We start from the raw sequence: 22,799 nt of genomic DNA, 5'->3' as shown, positions 1-22,799 counted from the left end.
ATTATAGAGCCCAATATACCCACTATATACGCGAATATATCCAATATGGCATACATATATACATATAAAATTACTAATATATATATGTATATGTATGTATAAAGAAATCTAAACATTTGAGAAACGTGACAAAAAGATGTATTTCTACAGTAACTATGACTTGTGCAGAATAGAAGAACTGAGTAAGAAATGTATGTACATATGTACATAGTATGTATATTTGTGAGTGTGACATTACAAAAACTATGTCTGTATTATTCTACAAACGTCTGGTATGTAAGTAAAAAAATTATTGAATGAACGCTCAATTGTGAATTATAAAATAAAAAAAAAATCATTTAAAAAAAAATTGATTAAGTAAAAAAGGTGATAATATTTGAACTTCTTTGAGTTTGGTTAAAATTTTGCATTTCCAATGGAACCACGGCTATAGAATCATTGAAACTGTTGTAGAAGTACTTTGGGAAGTCTACAAACAAAAACACAAAATCATGAAGTCAGTGGAAGTCAGTGGAAGTCGCAAAGCCATCGACAATTTGATTCATACGAGTTGTCCAGCTACCGCTGTTTAGAACAATAACAACTAAAAAGTGAAAGGAACAGTCCTTGAAAATCATCGCGTTGGCAGTAGAAAGATAGCAGAGGATCTCAACACATCTTATGACACGATTTGGGTGTGAAGCATGTCAATGATACATTTATACCAAAACACCGGAAAAAGAGAGGCTTGACAACATAGCTGAAGACCCCTAATTTATCAAACGCATCTTTACTAGTGAGGAGGCGTGGGTTTATGAATATGACGTCGAAACTGTCTAACAATCAATTCTTCTTTCTATTCTAAATTAATGTGGCTGGATTTCGTTGAATATTCCTGTGATTTTAAATAACCCCATATTAGTGTAATGGTGGTAAATCACATGATCTAGGGGTCAATTCTGTTCACCAAAACTAAAGAGTACACTATCAGGAAATGTCTCATGCAGTAATTGAAGTTTCACAGGCTATATGACATGTAGCATCGTTTTGTTGAAACCACATATTGGCCACATCAATATCTTCCTATTTCGGTAATGTACACGATTCCAGCACCAATAACACTCACTGCTTGACCAGTCTCAATTAAAAAAAAAATATGGTTCAATTATGCCTTCAGCGCAACACCCACACCAAGCAGTGACACGTCGGGGATACATTTGTTTTTGATAATCAAAAGAGGGTTTTCAGAACCGCATTTTGACGATTAATAAACCCATCAAGCGGAAAATGTGCTTCATCACATTTTGCCCGAAAAAACAGCATCTATTTGTTGATGAAATTTGCAATATTGTTTAATAATGAAGACACATTGTTCTAACATGTAACACTTCACCTTTACTAAGCCTAAACTGTCTTTACTGCATAAATGGCGGCAAATTTAAATCTTGCGTTAATTTTGAGACACCCTTTATATACATAAGTATATATAATATGTACATATACATACATCTATGTATATAATATAATTTTAACCGCAATAAAAGCGCGTCTTTTTGGAAACCACACATTCTTTTTACTTGACATTAAAAAAGTACCACATTGAAAAACCAAAACCGCGCATTTCAGTAGAAATGAAACTGGAAGTGCGCTAAAGATTTAAATGACAAAAAATCAGTGCCGAAAGTGATTCCAAGAAAATTCCACAAACACCAGCTGTCATTGTTTTAAGCAAATGATGCTATCGAGCGTTGTCCCTCAAGTTGGTGAACAATTCCAAATGACGTGTGTTAATTTTGTTGCTACTCAGACGAAAATAGCATTGCCGATGTGTAGGGGGTGACAAAGCCATAAACAGCAAAAGTAAACAAATGATAAATAAAAAAAAAACTATTTTCTAGAAAGAAAATGTAGACAAAATAAATGTCTAGAAGAAACTATTTGTAGAAAATATATACATACATATTTGAGTTTCTTTATATTTATTTTAGTTTTTTGATTGCAATGCGACTCAAGAGCAGACGCTAAAATCACTGAAATGCGAGTTAATTTAATTTTCAATCATTGATTGCGCAGACCAAAATTCCGATTTTTATTTGCCATATACATATGTACATACATACATACGATATGCACACATTAAAGTACATGTAAGTGATCAAAACCCGCTTATAAGCAGCAATAAAAATTAAATTAACTGCGATTTGACTGCACGACTTTATACACGAATAAATGCATACATACTTACATACGAGTATACGAATCTTGAAAAAAATCTACGACAGGCAGACACAGTTCAATTAATAAATTCAACATAAAGTATTTTGAAAAAAATTAGCATTCTGCCTTTAATTTGCGATTCAGTCGTGCGCAGCCGCAGCAATTTACCCAATTCACTTGCGCCTGCTTGCTGTTCGCTGACGGCAAAGTGCAATGCACCGTTGACTCAGGACGCTACTGGAATTTTTGGCATGCGCGCGTCAATGTCTGCTTTTTGATTCGTTTATTTATTTATGTTTCGTATTAGTTGCGGAAATAGAAATGGCATGCGCAACAGCCGGCTAATTTACATAAGAAAATGCCGGCGTTTATTTTACTTAATGAAACTCAGCGTTACTTTCTGTGTTGGAAGCGAATTTCGCAAAAATACACGTGCAAATGTCAGCCGAATAGCGTCTATTTTTGCTACGTCACCTATTATTAGCGATTGCTTTTGTTAAGCCTTAGCAACACACAACTGAATCATAGCGACGATTTAATTATGTCATTAGCGTCACAATAAATTGACATTTTCAAGTTTTTATCATAAAATAACAAATTGATTTTATAAATATGTGCATATTTGCTTATACACCAACACTATATGGTATGACACAATGTGATTGGTAGCACTGGAGAAATACGACTGCAACGACATACGAAAAGACTTTTTCGACAACCCAATATAAATATTTTTATTTTATTTTTACAAAAAAACTATTACTAATTTTATGGTTAAATTTCCAACTGAAAGAGAGACTTCGAAGTCATCAACGAAACATGGTATAATTTTTTCAATTTTTACTTATTCAAAACCGAGATTTAGAGTTAGGTTACATCAGTCTGGCAAAAGCTGGACAGTTGAAAAGAAAGTGCATAGATGATTCCACCTCGTTCTTCTTCATATAATTTTGCTACTTTGCTACGATGTAGCCTTTCAGCATGTGAGCAATTTGGCCAGTGTCCAGTCAAACTACTTACCACTGCGGCTGAACCTTTCTAAGGGCAAGTAGTTCAGAGAATACCTTACATTCCAATTTGGATCCAAAGAATATCGCAGCCGCACAAGCTTTGCCTGTTGATTAGCGCTTGCAAAGCTCTGGTAAAGTCTATATATCGTATGAATCGGATATGAGTGCTCTCTATAGCAAGCTCATCGATCCTGCAGTTTCCGACAATACCGCTATGGCCAGGAACCCAACCAAGTCGTATAAAACAAAGGCTTGTTGCTACTGACAAATAGGTTGACTAGTATGAAGCGCACTATCAGCAAGCTGAAGACCAAGTATTGTCGCTTAGCCATCGAAGTGAATACACGCCACTCCACTCTAAAGGAAGCTGCTCTTCCGATTATGTTCAATTTTAACTACTTGTTAACCATATTACTAAATTTTATCGAAATGCTTTATATTCTAATCGTTTTTGTAAGAAAATGTACGAGGAGACAGATAAATTGCAAGAACTGATCATACTGGAATTTCTGTAATGGTATTACATTTCTTCCTAAAACTACTGATTTTATATCTTAAAATGATTTCAATTGTTCAACAATTTACTGTAAAACTCAACTTAGCCACTATTAAGCTTTAAAAATATTCCTACGAATGTAGTATTTTAGAATTCTCATGAGAAAATTAAATTTTGGGGTCATAACAATAAAATCTACTGTAATCGTTTTGCTTGAAGAAATACAGATGGCACACATTGCGTCACAATTTTTTTATGTTTTCACAGCTCTGACTAACAAACTTGTCTTCATGTCACAAAGAGATAACAATTAATTTATTTTTTATTTTTCAAAATATTTGCATACACAAGTTTTTAAACAGATATGTAAGTATTTTTATGTTTTCTGCTAGATAAATAAATATTGTATATTTGCTTTAGAGTGAGACTGTTAATTTTATAAAGGCATACATACATACATACATTCTATCAAGATGTACTATACATAACTCACGCATGAGAAGTGTTTATTTTCCAGAAACTATCATGCGACTAATATGTTTACTGTTTTGTGGAAAACAAAAAGTGATCAGTCTTAATTATTTTGAATTCGAAAATATTGGAAGTATTTTTCTGAAAATTATAATTTTAATGTTTTAAAAGTTTTCAAATGAAGGCGGTCTTTTTAAAAATACCGCGACAATTAAGGGAACTGATTTATTACCTATTGGACCAAAATCGTTTCCAAGCGTGTTTCAGATTTTTAAGAATTATCGCTGGCAATAGAAGTACGTATATATAAGAACTTAAGAAAATCAAATATAACAGGTGATCCAAGTAGATGTACTTTTTTCAATAGACTTTTTTTGGCAGATCGAACCTGAGACGTGTCATGCTGACGTCTTATTTTTGTTCAACATTGTTTGACATTTTATCATGGAAAGACTTTCGTCTGAACAACATTTACAAATCGGTCAACATTATTTCGAAATTTCAAGATCTGTAAAGAATGTGTTTCGCGCGCTTCGATCGGCCTACTGAGCGCACTATTCGCAACGCCAACACCCATTTTTAGACTTTATTTATTTGATAATATCCAACAGAATAGACCACGTCCAACACGCAGTGAAAAAATATAGCAGCCGTAGCTGAGAGTGTACAGGAAGACCGTGGAAAGTGCACCGGAAGATTTCACCACAACTCAGACTAAAGTATAGAACGACCAGCGACTGGCGCATCTTAAGTCGAGATCTCAAATTGAAAGAGTACAAAACAGAGCTTGTGCAAAAACTGAAGCCGCTCGACCATAACAAGAGACCTCGATTTGCTCTACGGGCTTCTGGAAAGTTCAAAGAAGATCCCACGTTCTCGTGACTAATTTTGTTTAGTTTTGGTGTTTGTGAGCCGATGGAATCATCGGTCCATATTTCTTCAGAAATGATGCCGATGAGAACGTAACCTTTAATTGAAGCCTGTGATCTCGGGGACATTTGGTTTCAACAAGATGGCACCACTTTCCACACATCGCATCAATCAATGAACTTCAGTGAGCAAATAATTTCATATTTTAGGCTGGCCGATTGGCGACCAAGATCGTGTGATATCACACCGTTAAACTCTTTCCTGTGGGGATATATAAAGTCTAAAGTCTGTGCGGACAATCCCGCTTCGATTCAAGCCTTGGAAATAAGAATCATGCGTGTCATTTGCCAGTTACCAATCGAAATATTCGAACGAGTCATTGAAAGTTGGACTCAATGGATGAACCATCTGAGACGTAGCCATTTGAAAGAGATAATCCTCAAAAAATAAATGCCAAAGAATGTTCTTTCGAATGATAATAAACATTACTCGTTAAAGTTGAAGTTTCTGTATATTTTCTTTAAAAATGTATGGAACCTCGAAATGGATCAGCCTTTACATAATAATTTTTCGAATAAACGTATTCATAAGCGCAACATAACCTTTCTTATATATAGAGCAAAAACTTTAGCTGCATGAACTCAAGAACCATTAAGTTCCTACGATAAATTCTTGAATGATATATAAAATGGAAATAATATGCATTGTTGATTAAGTAGTTCATAAAATTGCACTTCACCATTATTACTAAGAATTTACGAATTGCTAATGAAAAGTTCTAATTAAATTTTGCATTTTCTTTCTTCTCTACTTGCAGCTGATATGAACTTGCAACAGCCTTTGATGTTTCTACGTCGCATATCAGCATACAATTGCACTTTATTAGTGATTCATTTTCTCCATAACTCAAACAACAATAACAACGATTGACCTACGGATTTTGCACTTTGAATACAAAAAAGTTCGCGTTCGGTTTTTCTCTGTTTATGACTCACTGCCTTTCCGTATCGGCGCTGCTTTCAGCAAGAACAAATAATTCAAGGACTTACACTATACAACAAACTGCCAATAAACTATTTATTAAATATTTTATACATCCTGATCCAGACACAGAGCAAACTAAGCAATTTTCCACACATCATTACGTCACTTAGACATAATTAATGCAACAAAATGTATAAGTTGCTAGCCGGTTTAAAATCCTATCTGAAATGGCAGCCCATTCAGACGGACAATGCCATCTTCCGCCTGCACAACTCATTTACGACCGTGTTGCTGCTCACCTGCAGTATGATCATTACGGCCACACAATTTGTAGGTCATCCGATCAGTTGCATAGTGAGTGGCATACCGACTCACGTGGTGAATACGTTCTGTTGGATCCATAGCACATTTACGATGCCAGACGCATTCAAGCGACAGGTGAGTGAGAATCATTTACAATTACTACATATGCATCAATTCTTATCTACTCAAGTAGATTTTACGTAAGCGTGTTCATATGTTTATGAGTTTAGTATACCGCGATGATATTGTGTTACCATCGCCTAAAGGCGGGTTCTCATATTTATGTACGTACATATAAGTTTCATGTAAAGCTCGATTCATAATATCTAGGTGTATGTTACTAAGTGAGCGTTTGCATATCATAGGGTAAAAATACATATTTACATAGTTGCATATAAGTTATTTGAAGAAAAGACAGTATAATAATCGCATCTACACTCGTATAAGACGCGTTTTGCCTTTTGCGAAGAGCACATAGAGACGCAATCAAAAGTAGTGAAATACGAACTGCGATCGTTTGATTGACGTAAATTAATACTCAGAGAGTTTGCGCCGTAGCTGAGAGAAACCAAAAATCACAAAAACTACTTATATGGAAGTTTCTGAATTAGAAAGCGAACTGCAGATCATCCACTAATTTTATAAACACTTATCTCTAATAACAGATGCATCTTATAAACAAATATAAAAGAGTCTTTGAGCTTTACAGAGCTTTAAGTTCCAACCAAAAAAATTCAAGATTTTTTTAAAACAATATTGAACAAATATAATTTTTATTATACAGAGAAATTTTAATTTTTGAGTCATGAAGAAATGCTGGATATAGATTTCAAAGAATTCAAAAGACTAACAAAAATATTATGTAAGACGCCTGGTGTACAGATGCCTGTCTACTAGACATGGCTGCTATAAGAAGATGGAAAACAATGAAGCTGAAATCTATTCATACAAAATTCGTATTTGAATTAAAGATTTCTAGAAATAGAAGGGATGATGCTCTGGAAAAATTAGTAAAAAAAAAAAACAAAATTCGTTGAAGACACTTAAATTACACTTACTGCCCTTTTAAACATAGCACGACATTGTGGTCAGTTGTTTTGCTGCGAACAGCGCTCCAAGGTCAGTGAAGTTTGGCATATGAAGGGGTCCGAACAAAAACACCCCGAAATGCCCTCTTCCGTTACTGAATTGCTGGAAACTTACATCACTTCGTCACAGAAGCTATTAATGGCGACTTTTCCTCTACTCACATACCGACGAAGGATATGTGAATGGGGAGGAGTCGCTAGAGAAGATACGCAAGCGCACTTTTCACGGATGGGTTGAAGCTTGGAGGGAAAGTTGTAGGGGGATATTTCTGAAAGAAGTTCTACGACAATTTTAAATTTGAGCTGGCAAACCAATGCAGTATTTTTCAAGGAGAAGTGGATGCTATTAGAGTAGCGGTAGGCGTACTGCTTCGAAGTACAGCGCCTTTCAGAGAGCTGAACACAGGCTCTGACAGCAGATCGACAATACTAGCGCTGAGCTAGCTAACTATGCGCTTAAAGCTAGTCAAGGAATGCATGTATTCACTAGAAACTTGATGCTGCCTCAGAGTTGGAGCTCCATTGGCGTCTGACGTTCTAGCACTGGTCCACGAAAGGTCCGTGTACTTAGCAGTTGTTGGTTTTATGACCTAGAGTAGAAAATTAACAAAGTTCATCTTGCTGCAATCGTAGGGCTTTTTACTGGACATCGTCTAAAAGCATTCATGCGGCAAGGCTAAAGGCTAAACCAAGCAAGTTTTCAAAGCTGTATGGAGTATGGTGAGTTTGAAATATCCAGGTATTGTTGAGCATTTGTAAGATTGATGTTAAAACATCTTGGCAGCTTTACCTTCAGCGAACCAGGAAACAGGCCTATCTATTTTTAAGGCGCTTTAAACCCCTAAGGATCGACTTCATAACCTATCCTAAATGCATACATACAGAACAAAAGTAATCGGTACTATCAACGATCCAGAGTGGCATAGTGGCCACTGGTATTAATTAATTTATTTATTTTATTTTTTTCTTTAATTAAATAATGGAAATGAAAAGAAGAGGTATTATCACAACTGAATATAAAATCAATATTTGACAAGCAACACTTGACCTCAATGGTTTGTAATGTAATGGCTTATGTATTTAACTATATACATATTTACATAATTTGCATACACGTTTTTAATGAAAATGAAGAAACAGTGAATTTATGAATTATTAAAAACACGTTGCGTTCCGATACCGATCAAACACCGCACACGAACGAATGTCAAGAAAATATAAATATATAATGGATGTTGCATATATGAAACAGTATGTACATATATAAACATTATAATGATAGTAGCGCCAATGAATTGAATTTTAAGCAGCTAAGCAGACATGCCCCTATCCATGTACCGGCACTGCCGGCTGTTGTGGTCTCAGTACAACGAAGCCGCACAGCTTTGTTGGGGGCCAGCATTTTGTGTTTGCTTTCGCAATACCAGAAGTACAAAAAATATATAAACAAAACACTAAAAAAGAGTGCTTATACAAGAAATAAAGGAAATGTTTGAAAAAAAAGATTTGAATTTTGCGCGGCATGTTTCGTATTGTGTATGTTGGCGCACATCTATAGTACTTCATAAAAGAACTATTCTAATTCATTGTAAGTCTGCAAGAGGAAACGCGAAACCCTCAAGCAGCAATCAAACTTTGTTGGTTAACGCGCACCGCCTCAAAGTATTTGGTAAGTGCTTCGCGGAATGGGAAATTGGATACCTGTGGTGGCGCGCATGCGTCTAGGTCGGGTTGTGTTGGGCACTGTATTTACAGACATACAAATGTTTGTACGAATTTATATGAAATACTTGTGCTTGTGAAGATTTTAATTTAACTTGAATTTGCGTAGTTGACAGGGGCAAGTGTTTACGTTTTATATGTTCAATGATTTGTACTTTTTATTGCGCAGTCTTTGAGGTAACTGAAAGCAAAATAGGCCACGTATTATAAAAAAGAGAGATAAGAAGTCGAAAATCATCCAAGGTGGGGTTGTCCGAAGGATTTTTCTAAAACAGGCGAACTCCTGCTCGAAGTCCAGATTTAAATCCCATAGAAAATCGATGGGATCTTTTAGAAAAAATACGGAGGCAGCGCCATTTTACTAGCAAAATCCAAATGGAACAGATACTAATGGAAGAGTGATATAATATAGACCCATCCATAACAAGAAAGTTGACCAAATCTTAGTAGTCCGAGTGCTGAAAAAGCTTTTCATAGAAACTTTTTTCGGAGGTCCTTCTAGAAATGTGCTACGGAATCAAGAAACAATTTTTCAAAATGAACCGCAGATTATTAAACTACATAACCTTGAAGTCATTGAACAAACAACGACATATTTTTTCGTTGTGTTGAAAATCTCAAAAAGTGATGATTTGCAGAAATATTAATTTTTTGTTTCCATTTGAAGAAAATTGCTACAGAGTCGCATAGAATGCTTGTCGCGGTTTATGGTGATCATGCTCTATCAGAAGCAATATGCTAAAGATGATTTCACCGATTCAGAGATAATGATTTTGATGTTGGAAATGAAAAACGTGGAAGACCGCCAAACAAATTTGAAGACGCCGAACTGCAAGCAATATTTGATGAAGATTGAGTCAAAAGCAAATGGCAGCCATGTTAAATGCTGCTCAACACACAATTTCAGACCATTTGAAAGCTAAAAGAAAGATCCAAAAGTGTGGAAACTGGGTGCCCCATGAATTGAATGACAGATAAATGAAAAACCAAGAAAACACTTGTGAAATTTTGCTTCAAAGACACGAAAGAAAATCAATTTTACATCGAATTGTCACTGGCGATGAAAAATGGATTTATTTTATGGATCTTAAACCGAGAAAATCATGAATTAATCCGGAGCAACCATTAACATCGACTGCAAAATCAGATCGATTCAGTAAGAAGGCAATGCTCTGGGTTTTGTGGGAACCTGGGGAAACTGCTAATACTAATCGCATTGACCGAAAAACGACCAGAATGTGCCAGAAGGCACGGAAAAGTAGTTTGGTTACACGACATTGCACCTGCACACAAGACAAAATCGGTTCAGAATACAATTAAATTACTTGGCTTGGAGCTGCTACCCTACCTGCCATATTCACTAGACTTAGTCCCTTCCGATTACCATCTGTTTTCATCGAAGAGGAGCCGAAGCCGAGACATTACTCCATCAGTTTTCTTGTTTCTCGGCGAAAAGCTGCTATAAGTAAATTTCACAAACAAACTTTACTCCATTAAGGGAGTTCTGCATAGAACGAAACAAATGGTAGTCAAATGTTGCAAGGCCAAGGCTATATGGTGGATGCATCGTACTTCCAGCTAAGCTCTCACAGTTTTTGCCGAGTCATCAAAGATGCTTGTGGTCTAGCGTTGTCCTGATGATTTATTTTCATAATAATTAAATGAAGCTTAAAATCTCATCTTTCCAACACTATATGGTATGACACAATGCGATTGGTAGCACTGGAGATATACGACTCCAACGGCATCTGTTGACAAAATACGAAAAGACTTTTTCGACTACCCAATATTTTTACGATTAAAATTTAAATTCAAAATAAATAAAATTTACCACGCCCTAGAAATTTTTTCTAGACAAAGAAACAAAATGCAACAACATGCGTGTGCCCTAATTAATAGACGCGTTGCGCATGCGCAACCGATTGCAGGTTAGGTGAAAATTAAAAGAAGTTAGGTGTGTCGAAGAGAGCTGAATAATAATTATTATGCAAACGAATGCAGTTAATTTTAGCGCAGAGGAGAAAGAAATCTTATTTTTTTTAAATGAGATCCACGCATAGCAATAAATATTACGCCTTCGTAAAAACTACGCAAATTTCTTTATAAACAATGTATGTCGCTTTTAACCGTTTAGTAACAAAAACGACTACAATTTCTCTAATCTCTAACAGGTCGGCCGTGAAGTTGCTCATCCTGGTGTTGCCAATGATTTCAACGATGAGGATGCCAAGAAATACTACACATACTACCAATGGGTCTGCTTCGTACTCTTCTTTCAGGTAAGTGATTGCCACAAAAAAAATAAATTCACAAATAAAATAAAGTAATAAATTACGGCCAGCAACATCATCAGTAGAAACAACAGCAAAATAAATGTTGCCTTTTAAGGCTAAACAATTTCTGTGCTTAACAGACTCAATCCAGCGTACATATCCCCCTTTGGTTAGACGTCACTCAGCCTTTGCCTGTTGTGAAAGCGAAAGAAAATGTGGCGATCTTGCCACAATAATGGGCTGTCAAGTGATCTCGTTGATTGGTTGAAACTGTTGTTGCCTTTTGTGGTGACTCGTGTGTGTGCGTGTGTGTGTGCGAAGCAAAACTGTCGCAAGCGCATTGCTGTGGGCATTTTTCTTATTTTTGCTGTTTGCTGTTACTGGCGAATTGTTAGAAAATATCAGCAACATATTTGGTGTGGGCACCCGAGCTGCGCACTGTCGAACATCGAACATGCCGAGCAGTAGAAATGTGTTTGCCTGAAGCCATTGTCTGATGACTTATTTGATGAGAATGAATGGCATTCGAGTTTGGAGAAGAAAAAACATTGTAATGATCAGAATGCGGGTACTAATCAACGTCCAACTCGAAGAACTGCACTATGCGCATGTGCAACGATGAGCAGTTAAATGCTGACAATATGATATATAGATTCCGTTTGCCCCGAAGCTATAATACCCTTACCAGTTGCAATATTTATGGCATATGGTATAAAAATACTTTTATCAGAATTCTAATCGTTCAGTTTGTACGGCAGCTATATGCTATAGTGGTCCGATCTGGAAGTTTACGAACAATAAAATATGCCAAATTTCGTGAAGATATCTTTTCAAAAAAGAGCGCTTTTCATACAACGACTTGAATTTGATTGTTTGGTTTGTATGGCAGCTATATGTTATAGCAGTCCGATCTAAACAATATCCCCGGAGATTATAGCGCTGTTTTATATAATGATATTTGCAAAATTCCGTCAAGATACATTGAAAAGTTTTCCATACAAAAACTTTATATTCATCGATCACTTTCTATGACAGCTATATCCTATAGTGGTCCGATACCAATGCATTCGACAAAATAGCAGCTTCTTAGAGAGAAAAGGACTTTTGCGAAATTTCAGTTCGATATCTCAGAAGTTAAGCAACAAATTCGCCGACATACATAGCTAAATCGACTCAGCTCGCCATACAGATCACTTATAACTATATAAGTTCGTCGTTGCTTCCCTTAGGGTGGTACAAAATCCATAGCAAACTTAATATTGGGTAGTCGAAAAAGTCGTTTCAATCGTACATCTCCAGTGCTACCAATCAAATTGTGTCATACTATAAAGTGTTCAAAGGAAAGGTGAGATTTCAAGCTTCATTTAGCCAAAAAATTAAATTCGGGGAAGTTTGAAAAAAAGTTAATGCTGTTCAAAAAGAGTGACAATAATGAAGAAATTCGCCATATTTTGAAATTTTTGTATAAAAAAAGAAAAATGCCATGCAATACTCCAATGAAATTTGTGAAGTTTACGGATATCATTTCGTGTAGCACAACAATGGTTCGCTCGCTTGCGCTCGGGAAATTTCGATGTAAAAAATGCACCTGGCTCTGATCGACCTATCGTTGAAAAAGTCGATGAAATTATGGAAAAAAATGACCAGACCAGATCTGATCACATGAGCAGCTACAACATCGCTAAGGAACTTAACATTAATCATCAAACTGTTTGAACCATTTAAAAAAGGCTGGCAACAAAAATAAGGCTCGATGTTTGGGTACCACATGAATCTTCTGAAACGAAATTAAATCGAATCATTTCGGAGCAAATGGTAACAGGAGACGAAAAGTGGATCAAATACGACAATAATGTGCGAAAAAGATCATGGTCCAAGCGCAGTGAAGCTCAACAAATGATCGCAAAGCCAGAAATGACGTCTCGAAAGGTTATGCTGAGTGTTTAGTGGGATTGGATAGGAATCATACACTATGAGCTGCTCCAGCCTTGCCGAACGATTGATTCTACATTTTACTGTCAACAACCGATGAGATTGAAGCAAGCAATCGAAAAAATGGCCAGTATTGATCAACAGAAAGGGCTTCGTCTTCCATCAGGACAACGCTAGATCACACACATGTTTGATGACTCGGCAAAAGCTGGGAGAACTTGGCTGGGAAATTTTGATGCATCCACCATATAGCCGTAACCTTGTACCATCGGACCACTATTTGTTTCGGTCATTGCAAAACTCCCTTAATGGAGTTGGTTCCAAGAGAAATCTGTGAAAATTACTTGTCACAGTTTTTCGCCGAGAAGCAAGAAAAGTTTTACCCTGATGGAATGTCTCTAGCGAAAAAATGACAAAAAGTGATCGACCAAAATGTATCATTTGGTTCATTAAAGTTAATTATAAATATAAAAAAAGAATTAGAAGTTTGATTAGAAGTAGGAAAAGCATTTTTGAACTACCCTATGAAAACTTGATTAAATTTTTTAAAGAAAAAATAAAAACAATTCATAATAGTTAGACAAGGGTTGGAAAAAATAACAAAAAAAAAAAGTAATAATTACAAAATCAACTGTGATGTTCATGACGTTGACCTCTTAGCACGTGCAATTGTCTATACATACATACATATACACATATATTAGTGAAAACTACCGAAACTACTCACTTAAGCTGTCAAATTGAGTGGAGTATATGTACATCAAAATCACAATAACCATAAGAAAGAGGTCACGAGCACAGCATTTTAATGAGTATGAAAGCTTCCAAATTTGAATACAAAAATATATCGGCGAGGAATAATAGTAAGGTAAATAGTTGAAAGCAGATATGATAGCAAAAAAACGCCTTGAAAATACGCAGCTCATAATCATAAAACAAACGGGTGCGCACACGCATATTGAAATGCTTGTCAAGCTTTTTTGCATTTGATTGATCACGAAAAAAACAAATGCCTTGCAATCATTTAAAATGAAAGCTAAACAGACTGGCGTAACAATTGAGAAATGAAAATGAATTGAAGTTTAATTCGAAAGTACCGTTGTTAGCTAGGTACATAAGTAAACCAAGGTGATCGGAGGTGAACGCTGAGCACTTTTGGCACATTTGCGCAATAAAATATCCACAATTATATTTTTCACAGCTTCGCCACATCAAAAACATATACAAATGCGAGTACATGAAGGCCCCCAGCGGCTGTTAGTGCTATATAAAATTTATTTCGTATCCAATTAACGATCATAATTTCGTGATTTTCTGTAGACGACCTGTGCAACTCAAGATTACTCACATACATATAACTACAGACATTTGTGTGGCTTCGGGAGCTTCAGAACAACGCCACACTCCTCTGGCTCATGCTTGAGAATGATTACTTAAACGCGCTATTCGAAAAAAGTTTCAATTTCATATCAATTGAGTTTAATTGAGTGCGTACAGTGACTCCGAAATTCTCAGCGCGCACGTTTTGTAAAAAATATGAACAAACACAAGCACATTTCTAGATTTCTCTGTATGTGTGCGTAAGCGTGGCTCATCAAATAGATTTTGGTTTGTGTCTTGTGTGTCTCTGGCCGTTTGATATAATAATAAAATTTTACTAGTAACCAAGTTGAAGAAAATGCTTTTGTGCTTACTAGCATACATACATATATGTATGTATGTATGTTTATGTATGCTATATAATACTCTACACATACATACAAAGCTATCAACGACATAATGAGGCTATCATCCGGTTGAAATGCAGTAAACCGCAAATGAAAGAAATATAGCCACACTATAGTGTACTTGTACATATATACATGCATATGTATGTCTGTATGTATGTATGTTTGTAATCGCAATTGTGCTCAATTTAATCACAAAGACACCTTAGTTGTTGTTGCATGACAAATTAGGTTTTGTGTGTTGGCTTAGATGGCAATTTAAGTGATCTTGCAATGAAGCGAAAATAAAATCATTAAGGTGTAGTTGTGGACAAGTGTATTCTCGTGATCTTTTAAGTACATGAAAAGAAGAAACTTTCCAGCTTACTATGGAACTTAATTAGCGGGTTATAATAACAAGTGATCTTTTAATGCGCTTATAATAGCAGAAATATTGACCGGAGGAACATCTATTTAAATTAGTTGGAAATTGAAACTGTCTTATGGGATATTTTATGTACTACAACATCTGATCAAATTTGACCCAGACTGACAAAAAAAAAAAAATACATTTGCACCCTTTTTAATGCAGATACTTATTAATGCCTTTAGAGTAGGCTTCTGAGCCAATACAAATATTGGGTTCTTTGGTAGATAAATGGACATCATATTCATAAACCCACGTCTCTTCAACAGTAGTGATATATTTCATGAATTTGGAGTCCTTAGCTACGTTGTCAACCCCCCAAATAACTTTGAGGAATGCTGCCGAGTAGACAGTCTTTCGACAGGTATATACTACTATGAGCAAAAAATATTATGACTTAGTTCATAATTATTAAATTCTAAATTTATTCTTCAAAATCTATGTCGTCCGCCTTAAAGTATTCCTCGTGGCCCCAACGTTTGTGCCAACATTTTTTCCAATAAGTTGTTAAAGTCTATTTCCGGAATAATCTTCAATTCATGTAGCGATTCACGCTTACTTAGTGTCGTCAAAATGGTTTTCCCGGAGCGGTCGTTTGAGTTTGCTGAATAGTCAGGAGTTTTTCAGATCTAAATCAGGCGAATAAAATGATTGCGGCACGATTTTGGTTGAAAATTTGGTGAAAACTTACGAAGAATCAATGCAGACATACTGCATGCGACGGTGCATTATCGTGGTGCAAAAACCAAGAGTTGTTGGTCCATAATACCGGCCTCTTTTTACGATTAGCTTCGCGCAAACGACGCCTAAAACTAAAATAGTATTCCTTGTTGACAGTCTGACTGGTCGAAGGGAACTCAATAATCGAAGAAAACTGCGAACATAACTTTGATTTTTGACCTACTTTGACCTGGTTTTTTCGGCTTCGGCTCACCTTTTGCCACTATATTCGGCCGATTGATCGTCTGTTTCGGGGTCGAAAGCATGGATCCAAGACTTGTCGCCAGTAATAGTACATTTCCTGAAATTCTGGTCGTCGAAAAGCATTGTTTCACAGGCGTTAATGCGACGCTGTTTATCGAAAAAAATTTAATAATATTGATTTCCATTTTCTTAGGCCCAATTTATCTTTCAAAATAATTTCACTGACCCTTCCGATATTCTAACGATTGCAGTAAGATCTCAGACTGTTAATCGCCGATTCTCAAACACCAATTCCTTTATTTTATGAACGTGTTGATTATCAGTTGATGTTGATGGCGATCATGGAGTGGTTCGTCGACAATGCGTTTTCGACCCTCTTTGAATTTTTTGTATCATCCTGAACGTTTCGGCACCTTGCTTTTCTTCCCCATACATTAGTTAGGTTTGCATTGTGACCTAACGTCTATTTACTTCTTATTCGGATATATAGCCTGGATACTGATGTGCAGTCTAGAAACAGTTACTGGTGAATTTCCGGCTCAATGTCGGAAACCCGGCTGTTTTCACAATAGGTTCTAACCATGTTGAACAGGTGTTTCTTGAGCCTGCATTCCCATTATAAAAATATACCACATGGGAGGTTAATTCTTTTTGCATCTAGTGAGGCTCTCACCACCACCAGCTCCGATATGGTATCACGACCAACCGCAGGGTTCCGGTTCCACGATGCTAAAAGTAGCTGCAGAGTATGTTTTGATTGATTACCATGTGGAACGGTGCGAGTTCCAGAAACAACATTTAAATGAAATTATCTTCAAAAAGTAAATGTCATGAACCAATCTAACGTTTCAAATAAAGAACCGATGAGATTTTGCAAATTTTATGCGTTTTTTTTTAAAAAAAGTTATCAAGCTCTTAAAAAATCACCCGATATTTAACTTTGTCTTACTTTTTATAAAGTTTTCGGGTAAAGAACTTTGTAGTTTACCGAAAGCATTAGTTCTCGACAGGAAACAAACACACTTATTGATGTATCTTCCATTTCTCAGGACTACATATCATAACTTCAGTGATATACATAGGTGAGTTTACTCGCCAATTAGAGCCCTTAACACCGCTATTATATAACTACAAATCGTAATGCGGGTTATTTGACAAGAGCAAAGCCATCCATCACCCTTAAAAAGGCGAAGCAAAGTGTTCTCACGAAAGTCATGTCTATGTAACCAAAGCAGGGATGGGTTTTTATCCATTCTAAACTTTCACCTATGCAACATTCGCCAAATTCTTCTTAAAACAAATATTCTTTAGGTATGATATCTTGGGTACGTAAATTCAAAAATAATAAATATTACCGAGTCATAATTAAAAACTAAGCACTCAAAGCAGAGATTTTTCGACATTCCCACCATATAAATCAAAGTTCGGAATTCCAATTTCTAGACAAACGGAGGAAGTTTTGAATTGCAAGACAATAAGAGACGAAAACGACACCAAAAATAGAATTAACTTTAATTAAATCAAGTTAAATATAGTAAAAAATCACAACAACAAAATAAATCGTACACTCATGAGCTCACGAAATTCAGACAACTGTCGAATTTATTTGGCACTTGGCTGTAAAAACAACGTCTTTGTCGTGCATGTGAAACAACAAATAAATTGAGCAGACAGACAGCCAGACATGCATGTTCTGATTTTAATTGCTTGTAAAGGCAGTAAAAATAGACTCACGAAATCAATGCCAAAAAAGCGATCAAAAGAATATTTTAAAAAGTAGTTGGCCTGAAAATTTCACGGACCAAACATGGCAAGATCAATGACCGTTTTTAACCGGCTTCGGTGCTGGTATTGTGTAATGCCAAATGCGGCGTTACAGTAGTCTTGAAAAGCGGTCACTGGAAGTCTTTACAAGCGCGCAGGGGTGATTAGCAAGTGTTGCAATTGAAGGTGACAAATGTGGTTTGCGGTTGCTGAGGGAAACGGCGAGAAATTGAATACTGTGCCGAACGTTTACGATCAATGAGGCGTGTTTTAGTAAAAAGATTATATTATATGAAATTTTCAGACAAGAATCGAAGGCATAATATTTTTAAAAACTACTTCGATTTTTCAAGCCACCCAGAGGTGTAAAATTTTCAAGAAAAACGACTTGAGGCCGACTTTTTGTCAAAAACCAGTGTGATTAGTCCTCGACGAAGACTTACCGATCTAAACGGGATTAGATCACCTAATAACAGCCCTTGGCCGAATAAAATCCGGGTCAATTCCGATGCGTAGAACCGGCTGTTGTGGGAATTGAATGAGTCTCCGCATGACACTGGTCACCTCTTTGCATGCCCCTCCAACCTCACTCATCTCTTTGGCGCGATCCCGTCGAAACAGCACGTTTCTTGGGCCTTCCGTTAGATGACGTCGACGAGGTACCCGTTAGAACAACAACAACAACTAGTCCTCGACCATTACTCTATATCACAAACAAAAGTAGCTGTCATACAAACTGAAGAATCAAAGTCAAGTTCTTGTATGGAAAAGTTTTCCAATTGACAAGATGTCTTCACGAAAATTGATATACACAGATTATTGCCCAAGCCAAAGCTGCAGAAATCCAAAGAAATTTTCCAAATCGGACTTTTTTTCGCCCTTTATACAATATGTCCGTCTGTCCAAAATGGTACATTTTTTTATTAGTATAAATAGAACAAAAAGGTAAAATTTTATTTTTTATACGAAAAGACTTCTTCGATTACCCATATTTATGCAATACAAGCAGCTACAGTGCGCAATCGCCTGCAAATATTGTCTACTGATAAGCCTATGCCTACAAATTACCAGCAAAAACACTTATTCTGTAACTGCATACTTTTAGGCTATCGCTTGCTATACACCAAAGTTTTTGTGGGACAAATTCGAAGGTGGACTAATGCGCATGATCGTCATGGGTCTGAATCTAACGATTTGTACGCGTGAGGAAAAAGAGGCGAAGCGTGATGCCTTATTGGACTACCTAATCAAGCATGTGAAGGTAGTTTTTGCGTTTACACATACATATGTACATATATAACATTTGATAACAATTATATTCGTTTTAGCGCCACAAGCTGTATGCCATGCGCTATTGGGCCTGCGAAGCACTCTGCTTTGTCAATATTATTGTGCAAATGTATTTGATGAATCGTTTCTTCGACGGCGAATTCATGTCTTACGGCACACGCATCATGCAGCTATCGGACGTGCCACAGGAGCAGCGTGTCGACCCCATGGTTTACATATTTCCACGCGTCACCAAGTGTATCTTCCATAAATATGGTGCTTCCGGTTCGCTGCAGAAACACGATTCGCTATGCATACTGCCGCTGAATATTGTAAATGAAAAGACTTATGTATTCATTTGGTTCTGGTACATGATTATGCTGGTGATGTTGATCGGCCTGCTACTCTTCCGGTAAGTTTGCGCACATAAAACATGCGTTTTCAATTAAAAACTATTTTTTTTGTTATTCTTTTTTTAGCGCTTGCATCATTTTCATGCCCAAATTCCGGCCACGTCTGCTCAATGCTCGCAATCGCATGGTGCCCATGGAGATCTGTCGATCGCTCTCACGCAAATTGGATATTGGTGATTGGTGGCTCATCTACATGTTGGGACGCAATTTGGATCCTGCCATCTACAAGGAAGTAATGAGTGAATTTGCCAAGCAGGTGGAACCCTCAAAGCACGATCGCACCAAATAAGGTGTGTGGAAGAGCAAATGGGAAAAAGCGAAGGGTAAAAAAAAAGGAAAAAAATAAAGAAAAAAACACTGTCTGAAATCGTATAAGGAATAACCTATAGTAGATTTTTCGTATACATACATAAAATACAATGAGTGTACACACAAGCAAAAAAAAAAGAAATGACAATCTAATGTAGTAATTCTGTGATTAAGAATTTTTTTAGAATTCCAACTAAAAATGTTTAACAAAAGAGAGTAGTTTTATGAAACGACAAGCAAATACAAGGTTTTAAAAGCTTATATACAAAATCAATGATCACAACTCGAAATATAAAAAAAAACAAAAATAAAACTAAAAAATTCACCAACATAACGGTGCGGAATAGTAAATTAGTTTATGACCTGGCATAAATACACAATTGTGCATTTCATGTGTATAAATGAGAATTATGTATTTAGTTGTAAGTTTTGAAATTTAGTATATCTTAACTTTATTCAAATGTTCGCTTTTGAGTCTTTCAATTTTTATATTTAACATAAAAGTTGAATTAAATATATATATAGATATTTTATCATTATGTTAAGTGTAGTTGATAGAAAACAAAAGAATTTGCATATTTTTATAATATTTTATAAGTAAAAACTATTTTAAGAAAATACAGGAACAATTTGATAATGAAATTGGTTTATACAAATATGTATGCTATATAATACATATGCGATATTTTTGTAGACTCTGCAAAATGATTGTTTTATTAATGTCAAATAAGTGAAAAACACATTTGGAAATCTCACAAATACACTTTGTTCGCTTCTAGAGGTAAGTAATGCACCCTATACTCACTTCCACCAAAAGTCTACCTAGGTATGTATATAGATGTAAAAAATACTGAATATAAAACACCATACGCAAACAAAGCAAATATTTTGACTTATTTATATCTTCAAAATATAAATACTTCAAATATCAACTCTTTTTAGTCAGACACTTGTAGTTGTGCAGGTTGGTGACCACTACAAAGAACTCACAATCATGCAGCATACAAACACGTATGCGTATACGGTCTTAACGACAGTGATAAGAATAAGATAAGCGCACAGATTCGTTGCTTAATTCAACAGTTGCATGAATCATATTTAAAAAAAAAATATAAATAAAAAATATCCATTCTTTCAAGTCTTTTGTAATTTCTTTGCTGCCATTTGAAGCAGAGAACTTTAATTGTATTACAATAATAACAACAAATGTGTATTAAAAATAACAAGCTTTAAATGTATCGAAATTTGAAAGTAATTGGCTATTAGATCAATATAGCATTTAGTAAAAGTAGAAATTAACTTTTAGTTTTTGTTCGACAGTAGAAGAGTGTATGGAATTAGATGTTTAAAAAGCATACATTATTAGAGCGTTTTTTATAGAAAAAATATTAAATTTATATTTTACAATAAGTTTATCACAATTTAATCTAGCGGCGGCTGCGTCGGCGTTGGCGTTGTCTACATCGTCGTAGTATTTTTTTCTCATCATTTGCATTTACACACTCTCATTAACATAATTACGCTACTTTTGCCACCCTTCCCCTTTAACAAGTGTTTTGTAGTTTGGGTGTTTAGAATTTAATTAAATAAACCCCACTATTTTAACCAGCACCACAGCATGACCTATTCGTTGTAGGCGTTTGTCTGCCCTCTTCATCGCCATCCTGTGAGTCATCCTCAACTATCAACCGTTGTGACGTACGTCCACCCTGCATCAGACGCAATGAACTAGTTTCTTGTTCGCGTTGAGTATGACGTTGTATCATCAATTGTGTAAGCGCTGTGAATAGCTCCTCTATGCCTTCATTGGCTTTGGCAGATGTCTCGAAATAGTGTGCCCCCACACTTTCGGTATATTCTAATGCAACATCTTGTGGCACCGTGCGTTGTGCATCTAAATCCGTCTTATTGCCCACAATTGTTATAACAATTTCAGCACCCAGCATACGTTTAAGTTCTTTTACCCAATTTTTTACCTTTTGAAAGGAATCTTCGTCGGTAATATCATAAACGAGTATGGCACCATGTGATCCACGATAATAGATAGGTCCGAGAGCATGAAAACGTTCCTGACCAGCAGTATCCCAGATGTTAAGATGTGCTCGGCTACCATCCTCTAAAGTTAGCTTTTTGGTTAGAAATGAAGCCTGCAAGGTGCTGATGTGTTGAGGATTGAATTTATCTTCGACATAACGTAAAACGATTGAAGTTTTGCCAACACAACCTTCGCCCAGTAGCACCACTTTGAAAGTCTTGAAATTAGAACTGGTGTTATTCGTTGGCATCTTTGCCTTTAAGTTTGCAAGTAGCAAAGCTACGTTATTATTTAAACTATTACGCAGTACGTATATATATTTTGTTAATTAAATTGCAACAAGAATCGCTGTGTCAACAAATTGGATTTCGATATCGGACACCTCCTTTTCAGTATTGTACTTTCTTTTCTTATCCATCAAGTATATTTCCATCTGTTTTATTTACTATTCCTTCGCAAATGACGTCTTAAATGACAGCTGTGATTGAAAAGAGCACTGCCACATCTCAGGTTAGAGCTTTTACAATTTTTATTATAATTTTGGCTTTGCTGAACAATTGCCATTAATTTTGTTAGACATATATACTATATAACTAATATAATAGTT

The 22,799-nt window shown here is 35.9% G+C and overlaps 2 protein-coding genes across 3 annotated transcripts in view; one reads left to right on the top strand and one right to left on the bottom strand.

Annotated features, from left to right (window-relative positions):
• Positions 1–20,459, top strand: part of LOC120773370 (innexin inx1) — a 33,052-nt gene extending 12,593 nt beyond the window's left edge. Inside the window, exons 2-6 of one of the 2 annotated variants that reach the window (XM_040102197.1) lie at positions 5,861–6,465; positions 11,312–11,419; positions 19,272–19,427; positions 19,495–19,847; positions 19,915–20,137. In XM_040102197.1, the coding sequence (XP_039958131.1) occupies positions 6,217–6,465; positions 11,312–11,419; positions 19,272–19,427; positions 19,495–19,847; positions 19,915–20,137 (1,089 nt within the window). In that variant the 5' untranslated portion in view covers positions 5,861–6,216. Of the gene's footprint in view, positions 1–5,860; positions 6,466–11,311; positions 11,420–19,271; positions 19,428–19,494; positions 19,848–19,914 lie in introns of those variants that run through there. The other variant, XM_040102198.1, reaches the window with a different exon arrangement.
• An 830-nt stretch (positions 20,460–21,289) lies between these two features.
• On the bottom strand, positions 21,290–22,642 carry LOC120773371 (ras-related protein Rab-21). Its single transcript, XM_040102199.1, has one exon. It carries the CDS (start codon positions 22,440–22,442, stop codon positions 21,759–21,761), a length of 684 nt encoding a protein of 227 aa, XP_039958133.1. The 5' UTR covers positions 22,443–22,642; the 3' UTR covers positions 21,290–21,758.
• Positions 22,643–22,799: the final 157 nt, after the last annotated feature.

This window comes from Bactrocera tryoni, chromosome 4, assembly GCF_016617805.1.
Source record: "Bactrocera tryoni isolate S06 chromosome 4, CSIRO_BtryS06_freeze2, whole genome shotgun sequence".
NCBI lineage: Eukaryota > Metazoa > Arthropoda > Insecta > Diptera > Tephritidae > Bactrocera > Bactrocera tryoni.
The sequence above is the reverse complement of the archived record's forward strand: the minus strand, read 5'-3'. Positions and strand labels throughout refer to the sequence as shown.